The sequence below is a fragment of the Bos mutus genome, chromosome 4, assembly GCF_027580195.1.
Source record: "Bos mutus isolate GX-2022 chromosome 4, NWIPB_WYAK_1.1, whole genome shotgun sequence".
NCBI classification, from domain to species: Eukaryota; Metazoa; Chordata; class Mammalia; order Artiodactyla; family Bovidae; genus Bos; species Bos mutus.
In genome coordinates, this window is record NC_091620.1 from 80,595,672 (window position 1) to 80,608,556 (window position 12,885).

Below are 12,885 nucleotides of genomic sequence, written 5' to 3' on the forward strand. Positions count from 1 at the left end.
AGATTTATATTTCAGAAGACTATCAAGGATTAGCAAATGTACAAAATCTACAATAATTTAACTTAAAAAGATGAAGTTTAAACTCATTTTAACAAATGAAATGAAATTTAATATTTAAGTTATATTTGTTGACTTCATTCATCTTCTCTTTCTCAGGCAAGATTAAAAGATTTTAAACTTGTTTACTTCAGGTTATAATGGAGAAATTTTCAAATGCTGACAATATTCTGTGAAATGAATTTAGTTGCCTATAAAACATGGAATTTTGTTACTTCCAGTGGCAAAGAACAGATGAAAGTGAAAGTGTCAGTTGCTCAGTCATGTCCGAATCTCTGTGACTCCATGGATTGTACCTGCCAGGATACTCTGTCCATGGAATTCTCCAGGTAAGACTATTGGAGTGGGTTGCCATTCCCTTCTCCAGGGGGCCTTCCTGATGCAGGGATTGAACTCAAGTCTCCTGCACTGCAGGCAAATTCTTTTTACACCACCAGAGAAGTAAAGAACAGATGAGGATATAATCTTTGTCTCTCAGGGAAAATAATAAAAGCTTTTATACCTCATGTTTTTAATTCTGTAGTATTGGTCTTAAAAACTGAATCTTCATTGCAGGATATAGTCTTCTCTATGTCCTACAGTTTCAAATTTCAATTTCAATCTTATTGGAAGATTATACACACATACCTAACTTGAAACAAGGAGACAAATACATAACCAATATAAAAACTAATGAATTTTTTCGTGTATTTCAGCATTTCCCTTGAGAAAGTTCCAGTATGGAAATGCAATATATCTAGTAGTAATCTATTCTGTGACCAATCCCTAAAAGATATTTGGATCAATAGTGACTAAGTGCCACCTAAACAATTTTACATTTTTGGTAGCAGAAAATGATTGGTTTTAGCAATCATGTACTTTAATACTGTTTAACAAGCAAAAAACTAGAAGCAAATTAATAATTTTTCAAAAAGCTTAGACTTCAGAACCAAGTTATAATTTTCAATTCTGACAAAGATTCCTCTCATTTTCAACAAGAGAATTTTTGTTTGTTTTGTTACTGTCTTAATTTGATTTCTTTGTCTGGATATAAACAAAGTCATAATAATTATTCTTTGGTTTTTTTCTTCCCCACCTATTTCTAGTCTCAAACTATTACTGTTACTGAAAACCCTTCCTATATTCTCAGTATATAAAAAATAATGTAATGTTTAACTACTTACACATCAACCAGAATAAGCATGTCTTTAGGAGATGCAGCTCCTTGGATGTACCTGAAACAAATAAACTCATATGAGTATTTTTTTTTCTCTTGTAAAATCTCAAACACTGATATTTGTTGAATTGCTATTTACTGATCTCTGAGACATTTTCCAAGCATGGCCCTATGTCCTTCCTATCTAGGTAGATGATACTATTTAATTCATGATTCTGCAACATCAACTTAAAAACACAATATTTAACATAATAGAGATATCAGAGGTATAATATTTAAAGTATGTTTTACAGGTATTTATAACAAAGGAATAAGAGGTGTACTTTAATACTAGGAGTACAAGAAATTAACTTCTGGAAGAGTATTTCCCTAAGGGGGAAAAAAATTATCCTAAATTCCATTTTGCTGATCACAGTTTCAAAACTCACTCTAAGGAATAATAATAAAAATAAATAATAAGATTATGTCATTAATTTAAATACACACACACACAATTCCCACAAAAATAAATAGGTAGTCTAGGAAAGTGAAAAAGCAGTATCAATATAAGGGAAATACAAAGGGACAATAAAGTAATTAGAAACACAGCAATATATAATGTTATTTCTAAGAGTTTCAAGTAGTGGTTTTCAAACTTTACAGTATCTAAAAATCACCTGGAGAGTCAGTTCAAAATATTGATTGTCATACTAAACCCAACTCCTACAGATTCAGAATCTCTGTGTATGAAAAGAAACTCTAGGAGAATAGCTTAGTCACTGTATACATAAAGTTAACTAAAGGTGAATAATCCCAAAAGCTCATGGCGCCTGGCTGTAGACTGATGGGAACTAGGGGCCTGCCTTTGTTGGGGCCTGCCTAACAAAAAGACCTGAATCTGAACTCCATGTTCTACTTACTGTCCACCACTGTAAATCTAACTTCTCAGAAGCTTGCCAGATAACTTGCCAATTAGCTTTCAGACAACATTCAGCACAGTTAGTAACTGTTCAGGATTATATGGTCTTGGAAAAGAATTTTTAGCTTGCATTCAAGTTTGCTTCTCTGTCAGAGGGTAAAATGGCAGGGTTGCTGGGTTATTTCAATGAAAGGCAAATCTAGTTCATGTCTAGCATTTTGACAAATGGTCCTGGCATGCGTCTCCATGGGAAAATGAGAGGACAGAATTTCATCTGTCTCCTCTGGTTGGGACCTAATTTCTAATTTTCTGCCAAAACAACTGGTTCCTGAACCTAAATCACATGGTGGCAGAGGGTTTGCCTCCATTCAGCAACCTATGGCTCCAAGGCCACGAACTTGGAGAAATATTAACAAGAATAATATGTGGATTAATAGCATCTGGTAATATTACACACAGTTGGTATTAATGTAAATTGCTACTAGGACATTTAACAGAGTATTTTAAAAGCTTTACATATATTTCTTTGAATTGACCATTATGTGTCTTAGAATTTGTCTGAATCCTAACAAAGGGTGAGAAATCACCTATATGTCCATTAATAGAGGATTTTTAAAATAATTCACCATTTAGTCATTCTTTTAAAATGATGTTAAGTGTGTTTCCTATGAAAAGGTACTCAAAGGTATTGATATGAAATAGTAGCTTACAAAGCAGTATACTGTATAATAACATGCATATTCATTAAAAAATGTATAGCCATGTATTACATACATTAAAAAATCAATTAAATACTTAAGTTTAACAATTATGTCCCAACAAGGGTAATTATGACTTTTTTGGTATTCTTCTACTTATATATTAGAATAATGAGTTTCTTTAGAAGGAACAATTAAACTTTCTTTTTGGAAAAATGAAACCTAAGCAATATGTCTGTAACTAGGGGTAGCTCTTTCCTTGGGGCTAGTTCTCATTAATTCACTGCCAGAGGCAAACTACCTTCTACTCTATCTGGACACTTTGTTAGAGCCCTACTATAAGGAAGTGGGAGTATTTCAACAGAAATCCCTAAAAGCTAAAAGAGATTTAGAGACGACACTAACTAAAAACTTAAAGGAAGTCCACTTCAAATGCATTTGATGAATCAGTTCAACAATATTCATTATCAGTGCCCACTGAACTCATCATTTTCATTTAACTTTATTTTTAAAAGTAGAAGTGTATAGAAAATGCAAATGTATAGAAGAAAAAAAAAACACACAAGAGCTCTATAATAATCAGACAATATTAACACTAATAGTAGAACGAGTCCCTCCAACTTTTACACCAGAAAAAAAGAAAGAAAAAGAAATAAAACTTATTTTGTCTTTTTCATCTTTTCATTATTACCCAAACATTCTTACCATGGTCTCCTGCGTACATCATAAAGGTCAATTTTGTTTGGAGTTCTACTGTTATCAACCCATGGAGAAGCTTTAAAAAAAGAGACACAAAAAGAATTAGAAAGAACAAGAGAAGTTAAATTTAAAATAGAGAAGTAAAACCAAAATATTAGGTGTTATCTAGGAAAGCAATATTTTTAAAAGTTACAAAGCACTAAGGGACACATTCCACTTATCCACAGCAATGTTAAACTGGGAGATACCAGAGTTTTATGCCTTTAATCTTTTTCATTTTTAAATGGAAAACAACATAGCAGTACAGAAGAAAATGGCTTAAGTCAATTTTTTTCATATTATTTCAAAAATAACCTGTAGGCATAGGGATGTTCAGAGTACCCATGAGTATGTTTCACCAAGTGTCAAGAAAATATACATTTTCTTTCCTCTCTACTAACAGAAAAATTTAACAGAAAATGTATTTGCCACTAATGAAAACTATACCTTAAATTATTTGATCCTTTTATTTTCATTCAATGTTATATTATCTTGGTCTATAAAAAGACTGTTTTTCTTGGACTGTTATAACAGCATAATTTTTTAACCTTGTTGTTTTGTTCAGTCATTAAGTCATGGCCAACTCTTTGCAACCCTAGGAACTGCAGCATGCCAGGCTTCCCGGTCCTTCACTGTCTCCTAGAGTTTCTCAAACTCATGTCCATTGAGTCAGTGATGCTATCCAACCATCTCATCTGTTACCTACTTCTCCTCCTGCCCTCAACCTTTCCCAGCATCGGGGTCTTGTATAATGAGTTGGCTCTTCCAATCAGGCAGCCAAAGTACTGGAACTTCAGATTGAGTACTTTTTCTTGTTCAGCCACTCAGTTGTGTCCAACTCTTTGTGACCCCATGGACTGCAGCATACCAGACTTTTCTGTCCTTTACTATCTCCTTAAGTTTGCTTAAACTTATGTCCACTGAGTCGATGATGCCATCTCATCCCCTGTTGCCCCCTTCTCCTGCCCTCAGTCTTTCCCAGCATCAGTGTCTTTTCCAGTGAGTCAGTTCTTCACATGTGATGGCCAAAGTATTGGAGCTTTAGCACCAGTCCTTCCAATGAATATTCAGGGATTATTTCCTTTAGGATTGACTGGTTTGATCTCCTTGCTGTCCAAGGGATTCTCAAGAATCTTTCCCAGCACCACAGTTCCAAAGTATCAGTTCTTCAGAGCTCATCTTTCATGGTCCAACTCTCTCATCCATACATAACTACTAGAAAAACCATAACTATGACTATGGACTATATGGACTTTTGTTGGTAAAGTCATGTCTTTGCTTTTTAATACGCTGTATAAGTCTGTCATAGCTTTCCTTCCAAGGAGCAAGTGGTTTTTAATTTCAAAAGGTCACTTTGCACAGTGATTTTTCAGCCTAAGAAAGTAAAATCTGTCACTGCTTTCACTTTTTCCCCATATATTTGCCATGAAGTGATGGGACTGGATGTCATGATCTTTGTTTTTTGAATGTTGAGTTTTAAGCCATCTTTTCCACTCTTCTTTTTCACCGTCATCAAGAGGCTCTTTAGTCCCTCTTCACTTTCTGCCATTAGAGTGGCATATTTGATAATTTAAAATTATAACTTAAAAACTAAATTATAATTAACATAACTGCACCAAAAAAAACTTTTCCTGATATTTATTTGAATGATGTGAAATAATTCAAGTACAGATTCAAGAATCTTCTATTAACTAACAGAAGATGTTTCAGAGTCTTTATCATTTTGCAGTAAATTGAAAAAAGTATGTTTAACTGTTTTTAAAATGTAATTATTTTATACTATTCCAATTAACTCTAAACTTACTTTAATTAAAATACTTTACAAAGCTTTACACATACACACACACCCCTTTGACCCAATGGAGAACAATAAGTGCTTATGAATTGGATGATAATTTTATGTTGAAATCCTCTTCTCCTTGAACACACTTGGGAAAATTCCCAATAATACTTCATATGATGTACGTCTCTCAATGTATTTTGCCCTTTATTGAGAAATGATGAAAATTATGTAGAACTTTTCTGAGAATCATGTTTATTAGCTGACTAAGATAATTTGGCCAATTAGGATTTGTCAAAAATATATATTACTGAGCCTCTCCTTGACTGTGAAATGGTTTTCTTATTAGCACCTATATCAGAAAATGATTTATTCATTTAAAATAACTAATCACATTTATAAGAAACAGCTAAGTTTAAATATAGCACTGCCCCAACAATATGTACTGATATAGTATGCAACTGAAATGGCAAGTTTAATTATTCCCATTAACATCTGCAGAAACTTAGAGTTAGTGAGATAAATTATGACTTTTTTTCTGTTTGTGGTAGTGCTAGAATTAATTCAGCAACAAGCACACAGGCAGACATTTCAGTTCACATTCAACTATTACATAATTCCTCAAGTCTGGGTCTTTGTAATAACTTCAAATTTATCTCATTCTTCTTTCAGTAAAATCCTGGGCTGGTTGTACATTTATTCCCTCTTAACTCCAAATTCACTCTTTTATCTTGTATTATGAAAATGTCTCCTGGTCCCTTAAATATTTTTCTTTTACCTAACAAGGACAATTTAAGCTTTCTCAGCAGATGATGAAAACAGACATTGTGAGAAAGGGTTTCTACATCCTGGTCTGGTTTGTTTGCTCCAAGGCTCTGGCAGTAAGTGCAGCTTTCCTGGTGTGGCTCTGGCAGTACATATCCTCCAGAGCTCATGCACAGCTTCTCTAGAACAAGGCTTATGGATTGCTGTCTGGCTCTCCAGCAGTACCCTCAGGTATTTTTTGTGGAGCGCCTCTGATGAGACACCTGCAACTCCGAGGGTGAAATTCCAGCAAACTCTGTGACACTGCAGTACCTTCTCTGCCATTTGGTGGGCCAGAACCATGTTCTCTGTAAAAGGATCTGCATCTCAATCCAGGGGCACTTGGGGACCAAAGTCTCTTCCTTTGGTTACCTATTTCTGCTCTACGGGTGGTAGTTACACAATATTGTATCTGGAATTCCTGTATTATTTAGACTTATCCCTACTTCTAGCTAATTCCTCTTTAATCCCTGCCAAAGTTAATAATTCTTTATTAAAAAATTAACTAGCCCTGTTTAAAATGTTGTATTATCTCTTTTCTGATTCAGACTGATACAAATATTTTCGTGAGAGGAGAACTGGGATTGGTTACCACTGACAATAAAAGTGATCACCATGAGTTGAAAGTGATCAACCAGTGTATTTGAAAACGGTTAAAAAAACAGGAATTTGAAAGTCACATTTAAATTAGATTTCTGCCATAGGTGTACATATGTCCCCTATGGCTGATTCATGTTGATGTTTAACAGAAAACAACAAAATTCTGTAAAGCAATTATCCTTAAATTATAAACTAAATTAATTTAAAAAATTAAATTTCTGAACTCTTTACAGAGTAAATTCACCTAGGATTTCTGGTTTTGGTATAACTGCTAATTGAAATGAACTGTGACATTTATTAATATGTTTCATAAAATTATTTCTTTAAAGACAGAAAAAAGGGTCATAATTTACAATAGGAGTCAGACATTAAATTGTAACATGTTTTATAACTTTAGATGGCTTCTATTTAAAAGTATTAATATTGTTCCATAGAAGTCTGCAGAGATATTTACCAGAGGGAAATAACCATTAGTTATTTTAAGATGTTTACATTATATTAAAATTAAATAATGTACTTTCTTCTGTGATACTAATTAGTTGATTGTAAAATCCCATTGTGGTACTTATATGGTACATTATTTATATAGACTCAGAAAGAAGGAAGGTCAAATAGTAAAAAAAAAAAAGATAATAACCATACATTGCAATTCCCTAGAATAATCAGTTTCATAATGAGGTTCAATGAACGCTGCGTAAAAGAAAATCAGAGTTTCTACAAACCTTGCAAAAAGTGAAATGTTGCTCATTTTAAAAGTCCTTTCTGCTTTCCAATAAGATTTTGGAATGGCAGGAGAAAGAAGTAGAAATGAAAGCCTACAATGTGGGCATCTCATTTCTGAAGGCCATCATTAATGGTGATAATGATCACTTGTTTTTTTATCCTGATAAGAAATGAACTGTGGGTGTATCTTTGACTAAATCTACCTGATGGCATTTCTGCCTTTTTTTTTTTTTTTTTGGCATTTCTGCTTTACAAGACATTTGGGGTGTGCTATGTCAGTGATCAAACCATTGATTTGAAGTGTTTACCTATATGTTAACTCAGAATACTGAAATATTCTTGAGAAAGTATGCACACTGTTGAGCCATTTTCTAGTAAATATGCTTAAAAATAAGAGTATGAGTTTTTCATTTCTGCTAGGAAGTAATAAAGTACAAAATGATGAACTGAGGGCTGATTCTCGGGTAAAAACACCGTTTTGAATGACATTTAATTGCATGTTCAATTAACAAGTTAAAATGCATTTTTAAAATTCAAAAAGACTTCATATTTTTAGTCTCATGGAAAGAGAAAAAAAGTAAGTTTTCTCATACTAAAAAATGCCTGTAAAAGCCAACTGTCATTCTATTGCTCGGATCTCTTTCTCTTTCTCTCTGTCACACATACACACAGGGTTTACCTGCAATTACTTACATCGCCATGCTTTTTTTTTAAAGGGCATATGCAAATAAATTCTGAAGAAGGATAAAATTTGATAGCTGTTGTAATCTAGATTAAAAAAACAGTTCTCTGAGAGAGTAAAACAAAGACAGACTGCTCTGGGGAAAGCCAAATGTATTCTATTTGGAATTATGGATAAGTTGTATATGACTAGAAATGGGGCTCTGGGATCAAAGCATATAGGGATATGAACAATGGGGCAGGTTGGAGAAAATAAAACCAAATAAATACTAAAGGGGGGAAAAACAATTTGGAGTACATGGAGGTTTAACTGTACCGCTGCTGCTACTGCTAAGTCGCTTCAGTCGTGTCTGACTGTGCGATCCCATAAATGGCAGCCCACCAGGCTCCCCATCCCTGGGATTCTCCAGGCAAGAACACTGGAGTGGGTTGCCATTTCCTTCTCCAATGCATGAGAGTGAAAAGTAAAAGTGAAGTCGCTCAGTCATGTCCAACTCTTTGTGACCCCATGGACTGCAGCCTACCAGGCTCCTCCATCCATGGGATTTTCCAGGCAAGAGTACTAGAATGGGGTGCCACCGTAAAACTCAAAATGTAGATTAGGTTAGATTCTTGGGATGGCCTGAAGCCACATTAAGTGAGCCAGATGTCATTAAGTAAACAATCCCAGACAGTTGCATTTTACTAGAGAAGTAATAATCTAAGTTAACTCCAGATAACTTTTTAATAAATGTACTAGATGTCTCTTTGCATTGCATGTTAATGTGTTTAAGACATTTCTTGTCTCATCTACCTATGAGCTTCTTCAGAGCAAAATTCTCTCCTATTGGTACCTGAATCCTTAGAAACCTTAGTTCCTTCAGAAACAGCAGTTTTGCTAGTTTATGTTTTCCTCCTTCCAACTTACACTTGAGTATATTGACATATTTAATCAAATTCTTTTTAGATTTTAACATTGTTTCTAAGAAGTTAGACTTGATGTTCAACGATAGTATTGTATTGGTCTGAGAGTGCCTTTGATGTCTGTATGGTCATATGTCCAGAACACTTCTCTAATTTAGGTAAATAAACATTGGAAATTCATACAGCTATAAGGTATTACAGCCAAGGATAAATCATAAGTTTTAAAAATTAAAGCACATGTTACAAAGCAAATTGCTGGTAATTCTGCATATATCAGACAGCCCATGTAAAACATTTCCATTTAACAAGGATTATTTGTCAGCAGAAGTAGCAGATAACAAGGACAAGTTGTGAGATTAAATGAAATATTCAATAAAGTAAATGGTACACAAAGACTTAATCATTTAGATGGTCCATATGTTATTATTAGCTCTAGTGCAAAAATAAACTTGCACACAACAAGTTCTATTAAGTAAAACATGAAGAGAATTTTACTGGAAAATAATTTCACATGTACGCTAGACAGAGAAAAACTGAACTCTGACAGAGAAAAAAGTTTCTACTTTTGTAAGCAAATAAATCCAGTTAGGTGATAATAGTGATACAAAAGTAAATTGTGATTCTATAGGGACAAGATTATCATTTTTATAACTCAATAATCTTTTTAGAAAATGGGGCTAAAGGATGTATTTCTTACAAATTTTATATTCGGTGTATCTGAGAGAAGTGCTTAAAAAGTTGTCTAAATTTTGACAAAAGAGTTTTAAATTTTTCTTAATAAATATACTGAACACAACAAGAGCTGCACATCAAAGATGGTTCTATGTATCTAAAAATGGATAGCAAATTTAGCAATGTATCAAAGAAAAAGGAATAAAATGAGCTACTTTAGAACTTAAAAAGAGCTAAAGATTTTTAACAATACTTATGCACATATTTTGGAGAAGGTGATGGCACCCCACTCCAGTACTCTTGCCTAGAAAATCCCATGGATGAAGGAGCCTGGTGGGCTACAGTCCATGGGGTCGCGAAGAGTCGGGCACAACTGAGCGACTTTACTTTCACTTTTCACTTTCATGCATTGGAGAAGGAAATGGCAAGCCACTCCAGTGTTCTTGCCTGGAGAATCCCACGGACGGGGGAGCCTGGTGGGCTGCCGTCTATAGAGTCGCACAGAGTCGGACACGACTGAAGCGACTTAGCAGCCGCAGCAGCATGCACATATTTAGGGCTTCCAGCTGGTAATAGTGGTAAAGAACCTGCCTGCCCATGCAGGAGACCTCAGAGAGGAAGTTTAATTTTTCCTGGGTCTGGAAGATCCCCTGGAGGAGGAAATGGCAACCCACTCCAGTATTCTTGCCTGGAGAATCCCCTGGACTGAGGAGCCTGGTGGGCTACAGTCCATGGGGTCGCAAAGAGCCGGACACGACTAAAGCGACTTAGCACAGACACAGACAGATGCAGACATTTTACATACAATTTTATCCTCCATCAAATTATGAGCACATCCCATTTTCATATCAGGATCTTACTTAACTGCTCTCATTTGTGAAATGACTGGACCCACAGTTGACTGTAAAGTTAACGACTCTTCCACCCTTATACGTGAAAAATAAGACAGATTCAGGTAAGAGATGGGGTCATATCAAAGGAAACAAAAATAAGGTTACAGAATTACCTCTATAAGTTGGGATCATGTGAGAATTTAAAAATATATTATTTTCTGTATATGTGTGTGCATTTATATATATATATATATATGATGATTGTGCAAGTAATACAACTGATCAATGGTATACAGAAAAGCAAATTGTATAATTAACAATATAAACTGAAGGTAAACTATGACCATGAGACCACTAAACTCTGGCCAATGTTGCTTAAGAGGAAAGGTTTTGTGTGATTTCCAGAAAGTGCCTTAAAAAGGGAATACTATTCTTTGTTCCTTAAGAAAAAAACACAAGTTAACAATGGTGGACACTGCAGAATATATACTCAGAGAATGTCAGAGAAATAGACAGGAGTGTAAACCCTTGTATGTGAGGCTTCCTTAGCAGCCCTGGTCTCTGTAACTGATATTCTTTGACTGAGTAAGAAATAAACCTCTATAGTGTTGAAATCACCATTGTTTTGGATTTCCTGTAACTGGTAGCTAGTTTTATTCCTAACTGATGCTTGGACTCTAATCATTATTATTATAAAAAAGCAATAAGGTAATCATTTCAACTTAAAGTGTATTCATACAGCATTCAACAAATATAATTAAACATATTTACAGTTAAATTTCATATCCATTCACAAATATCAAAGTAAAAAAAAAATCAGGCTTTTTTTTTTTTTTGAAGAAAACTGATCACTGAAAGCAGTTATTCTTTTATAAATACCTCAAAATGCTGAGGCTCCATTGCTATCATGTTTTCTTCAAATTAACCAGAAATCTAGCAAATGCTCCCTTTATAAATAACTAAAAAAGTATTCTTTGGACTGCTCTGTTGTCATCTGTTATTTGCTGTTTAAAACATTTTAAAGGTATTTTTCAAAAAGAGTCAAGCAGCTTAAGAATAACTGGCTATACACATGGCAAAAATATGTCCCTCTATATACTATGCACACGGGTTCCTTTACATTGTATTTTAGCAAAATCCTAGCAGATCCAAGAACAAGGAAGTGTCTCCATAAGGAATATTTAATACAATTCAACATATACTAGGTTCCTGTTTTGTAAACCCGTGTTTTTGAAACAAATAAATGAAAGAGGATGAAGAAAGAACAAATGTTCAATAAGACATTTAATTAAATGATTAATCAAAAATGTAACATGAAGTTTGAGATTTAAGTTTTTTCCTTTCTTTATAAGTGCAACTAATTACCTAAAAAGAATAAGTGCTGTCTATATTGGCATTCTGACAAGCCAGTAACTCCTAATTACAGTCCTAATTATTGCAGTAATTGGTACAATTTCAAAAGACACTAATGGATGAAATGTGTTGTGTATACCTATAGTTTTTATGATGCATAAAAATTCAAACAGTTGATAGCTCTTGAGAAGAGTTTTAATAACAGTCAGGTTAATTTATATAAATCAATTAAGGGCTTCTAAAGGAAGTGAAGTGAAAGTCGCTAAGTCATGTCTGCTTCTTTGCAACCCCATGGACTATAGACCATGGAATTCTTCAGGCCATAATATTGGAGCGGTAGTCTTTCCCTTCTCCAGGGGATCTTTCAAACCCAGGAATTGAGAAAGCACTCATAAATTAAACTGATTGTCCAGTCAGCACATAGTCAACAAGATGTCATCAGATATGGGTTCCAGCTTCAACTCTGCCATGACATGCTGTATGACTAGGGCAAGTACCTCTAGTTTACCCTACAAAACAAGGACTGTGGTGTAGCAAATAAGGTCTAAATGCATAAGTAAATAAAGGTAGTGCCTGCCTTGGAAATCACCTTCTTCAATCTTCCCAAGCTACTGGTTAAGAAACAGGTTCAGAGATATGACTTAGCCATGAAAGTTTTAATATGAAATCAAGAACTCCTCTCAATACAATGATCCTCCTTCTATTATCACACAGCCTAACTATCTGCTAAGTTGGAGAGGAGAGAGGAGAAAAAGGAAAGGTGGAGAAGGAAGAGGAAAAGAAGGCGAAAAGGGGAAAAAAGAAGAAAAAGACATACAACAACCATTTTTATACCGTATTTCCATACATATCAACCAAAATTAGAAAACAGACAAATTACTGATATTCAATCTAAGGACAGATGTGAGAGGTCAAATCCATTCCCAGTCATATCAAACTGCTATCCAGAATTGGCTCTACAGAGGTGCCCTTATATTATGTCAGCTCTG

General features: G+C 34.4%; 1 protein-coding gene across 7 annotated transcripts in view; it reads right to left on the reverse strand.

Moving 5' to 3' along the window:
* Positions 1-12,885, reverse strand: part of CACNA2D1 (calcium voltage-gated channel auxiliary subunit alpha2delta 1) — a 524,891-nt gene that overhangs the window by 127,527 nt on the left and 384,479 nt on the right. For all 7 annotated transcript variants that reach the window (XM_005890243.3, XM_070369704.1, XM_070369702.1 and 4 more), the window contains exons 8-9: positions 3,515-3,584; positions 1,221-1,271 (exon numbers count right to left, since the gene is read on the reverse strand). In XM_005890243.3, the coding sequence (XP_005890305.2) occupies positions 1,221-1,271; positions 3,515-3,584 (121 nt within the window). The remainder of the gene's footprint in view (positions 1-1,220; positions 1,272-3,514; positions 3,585-12,885) is intronic.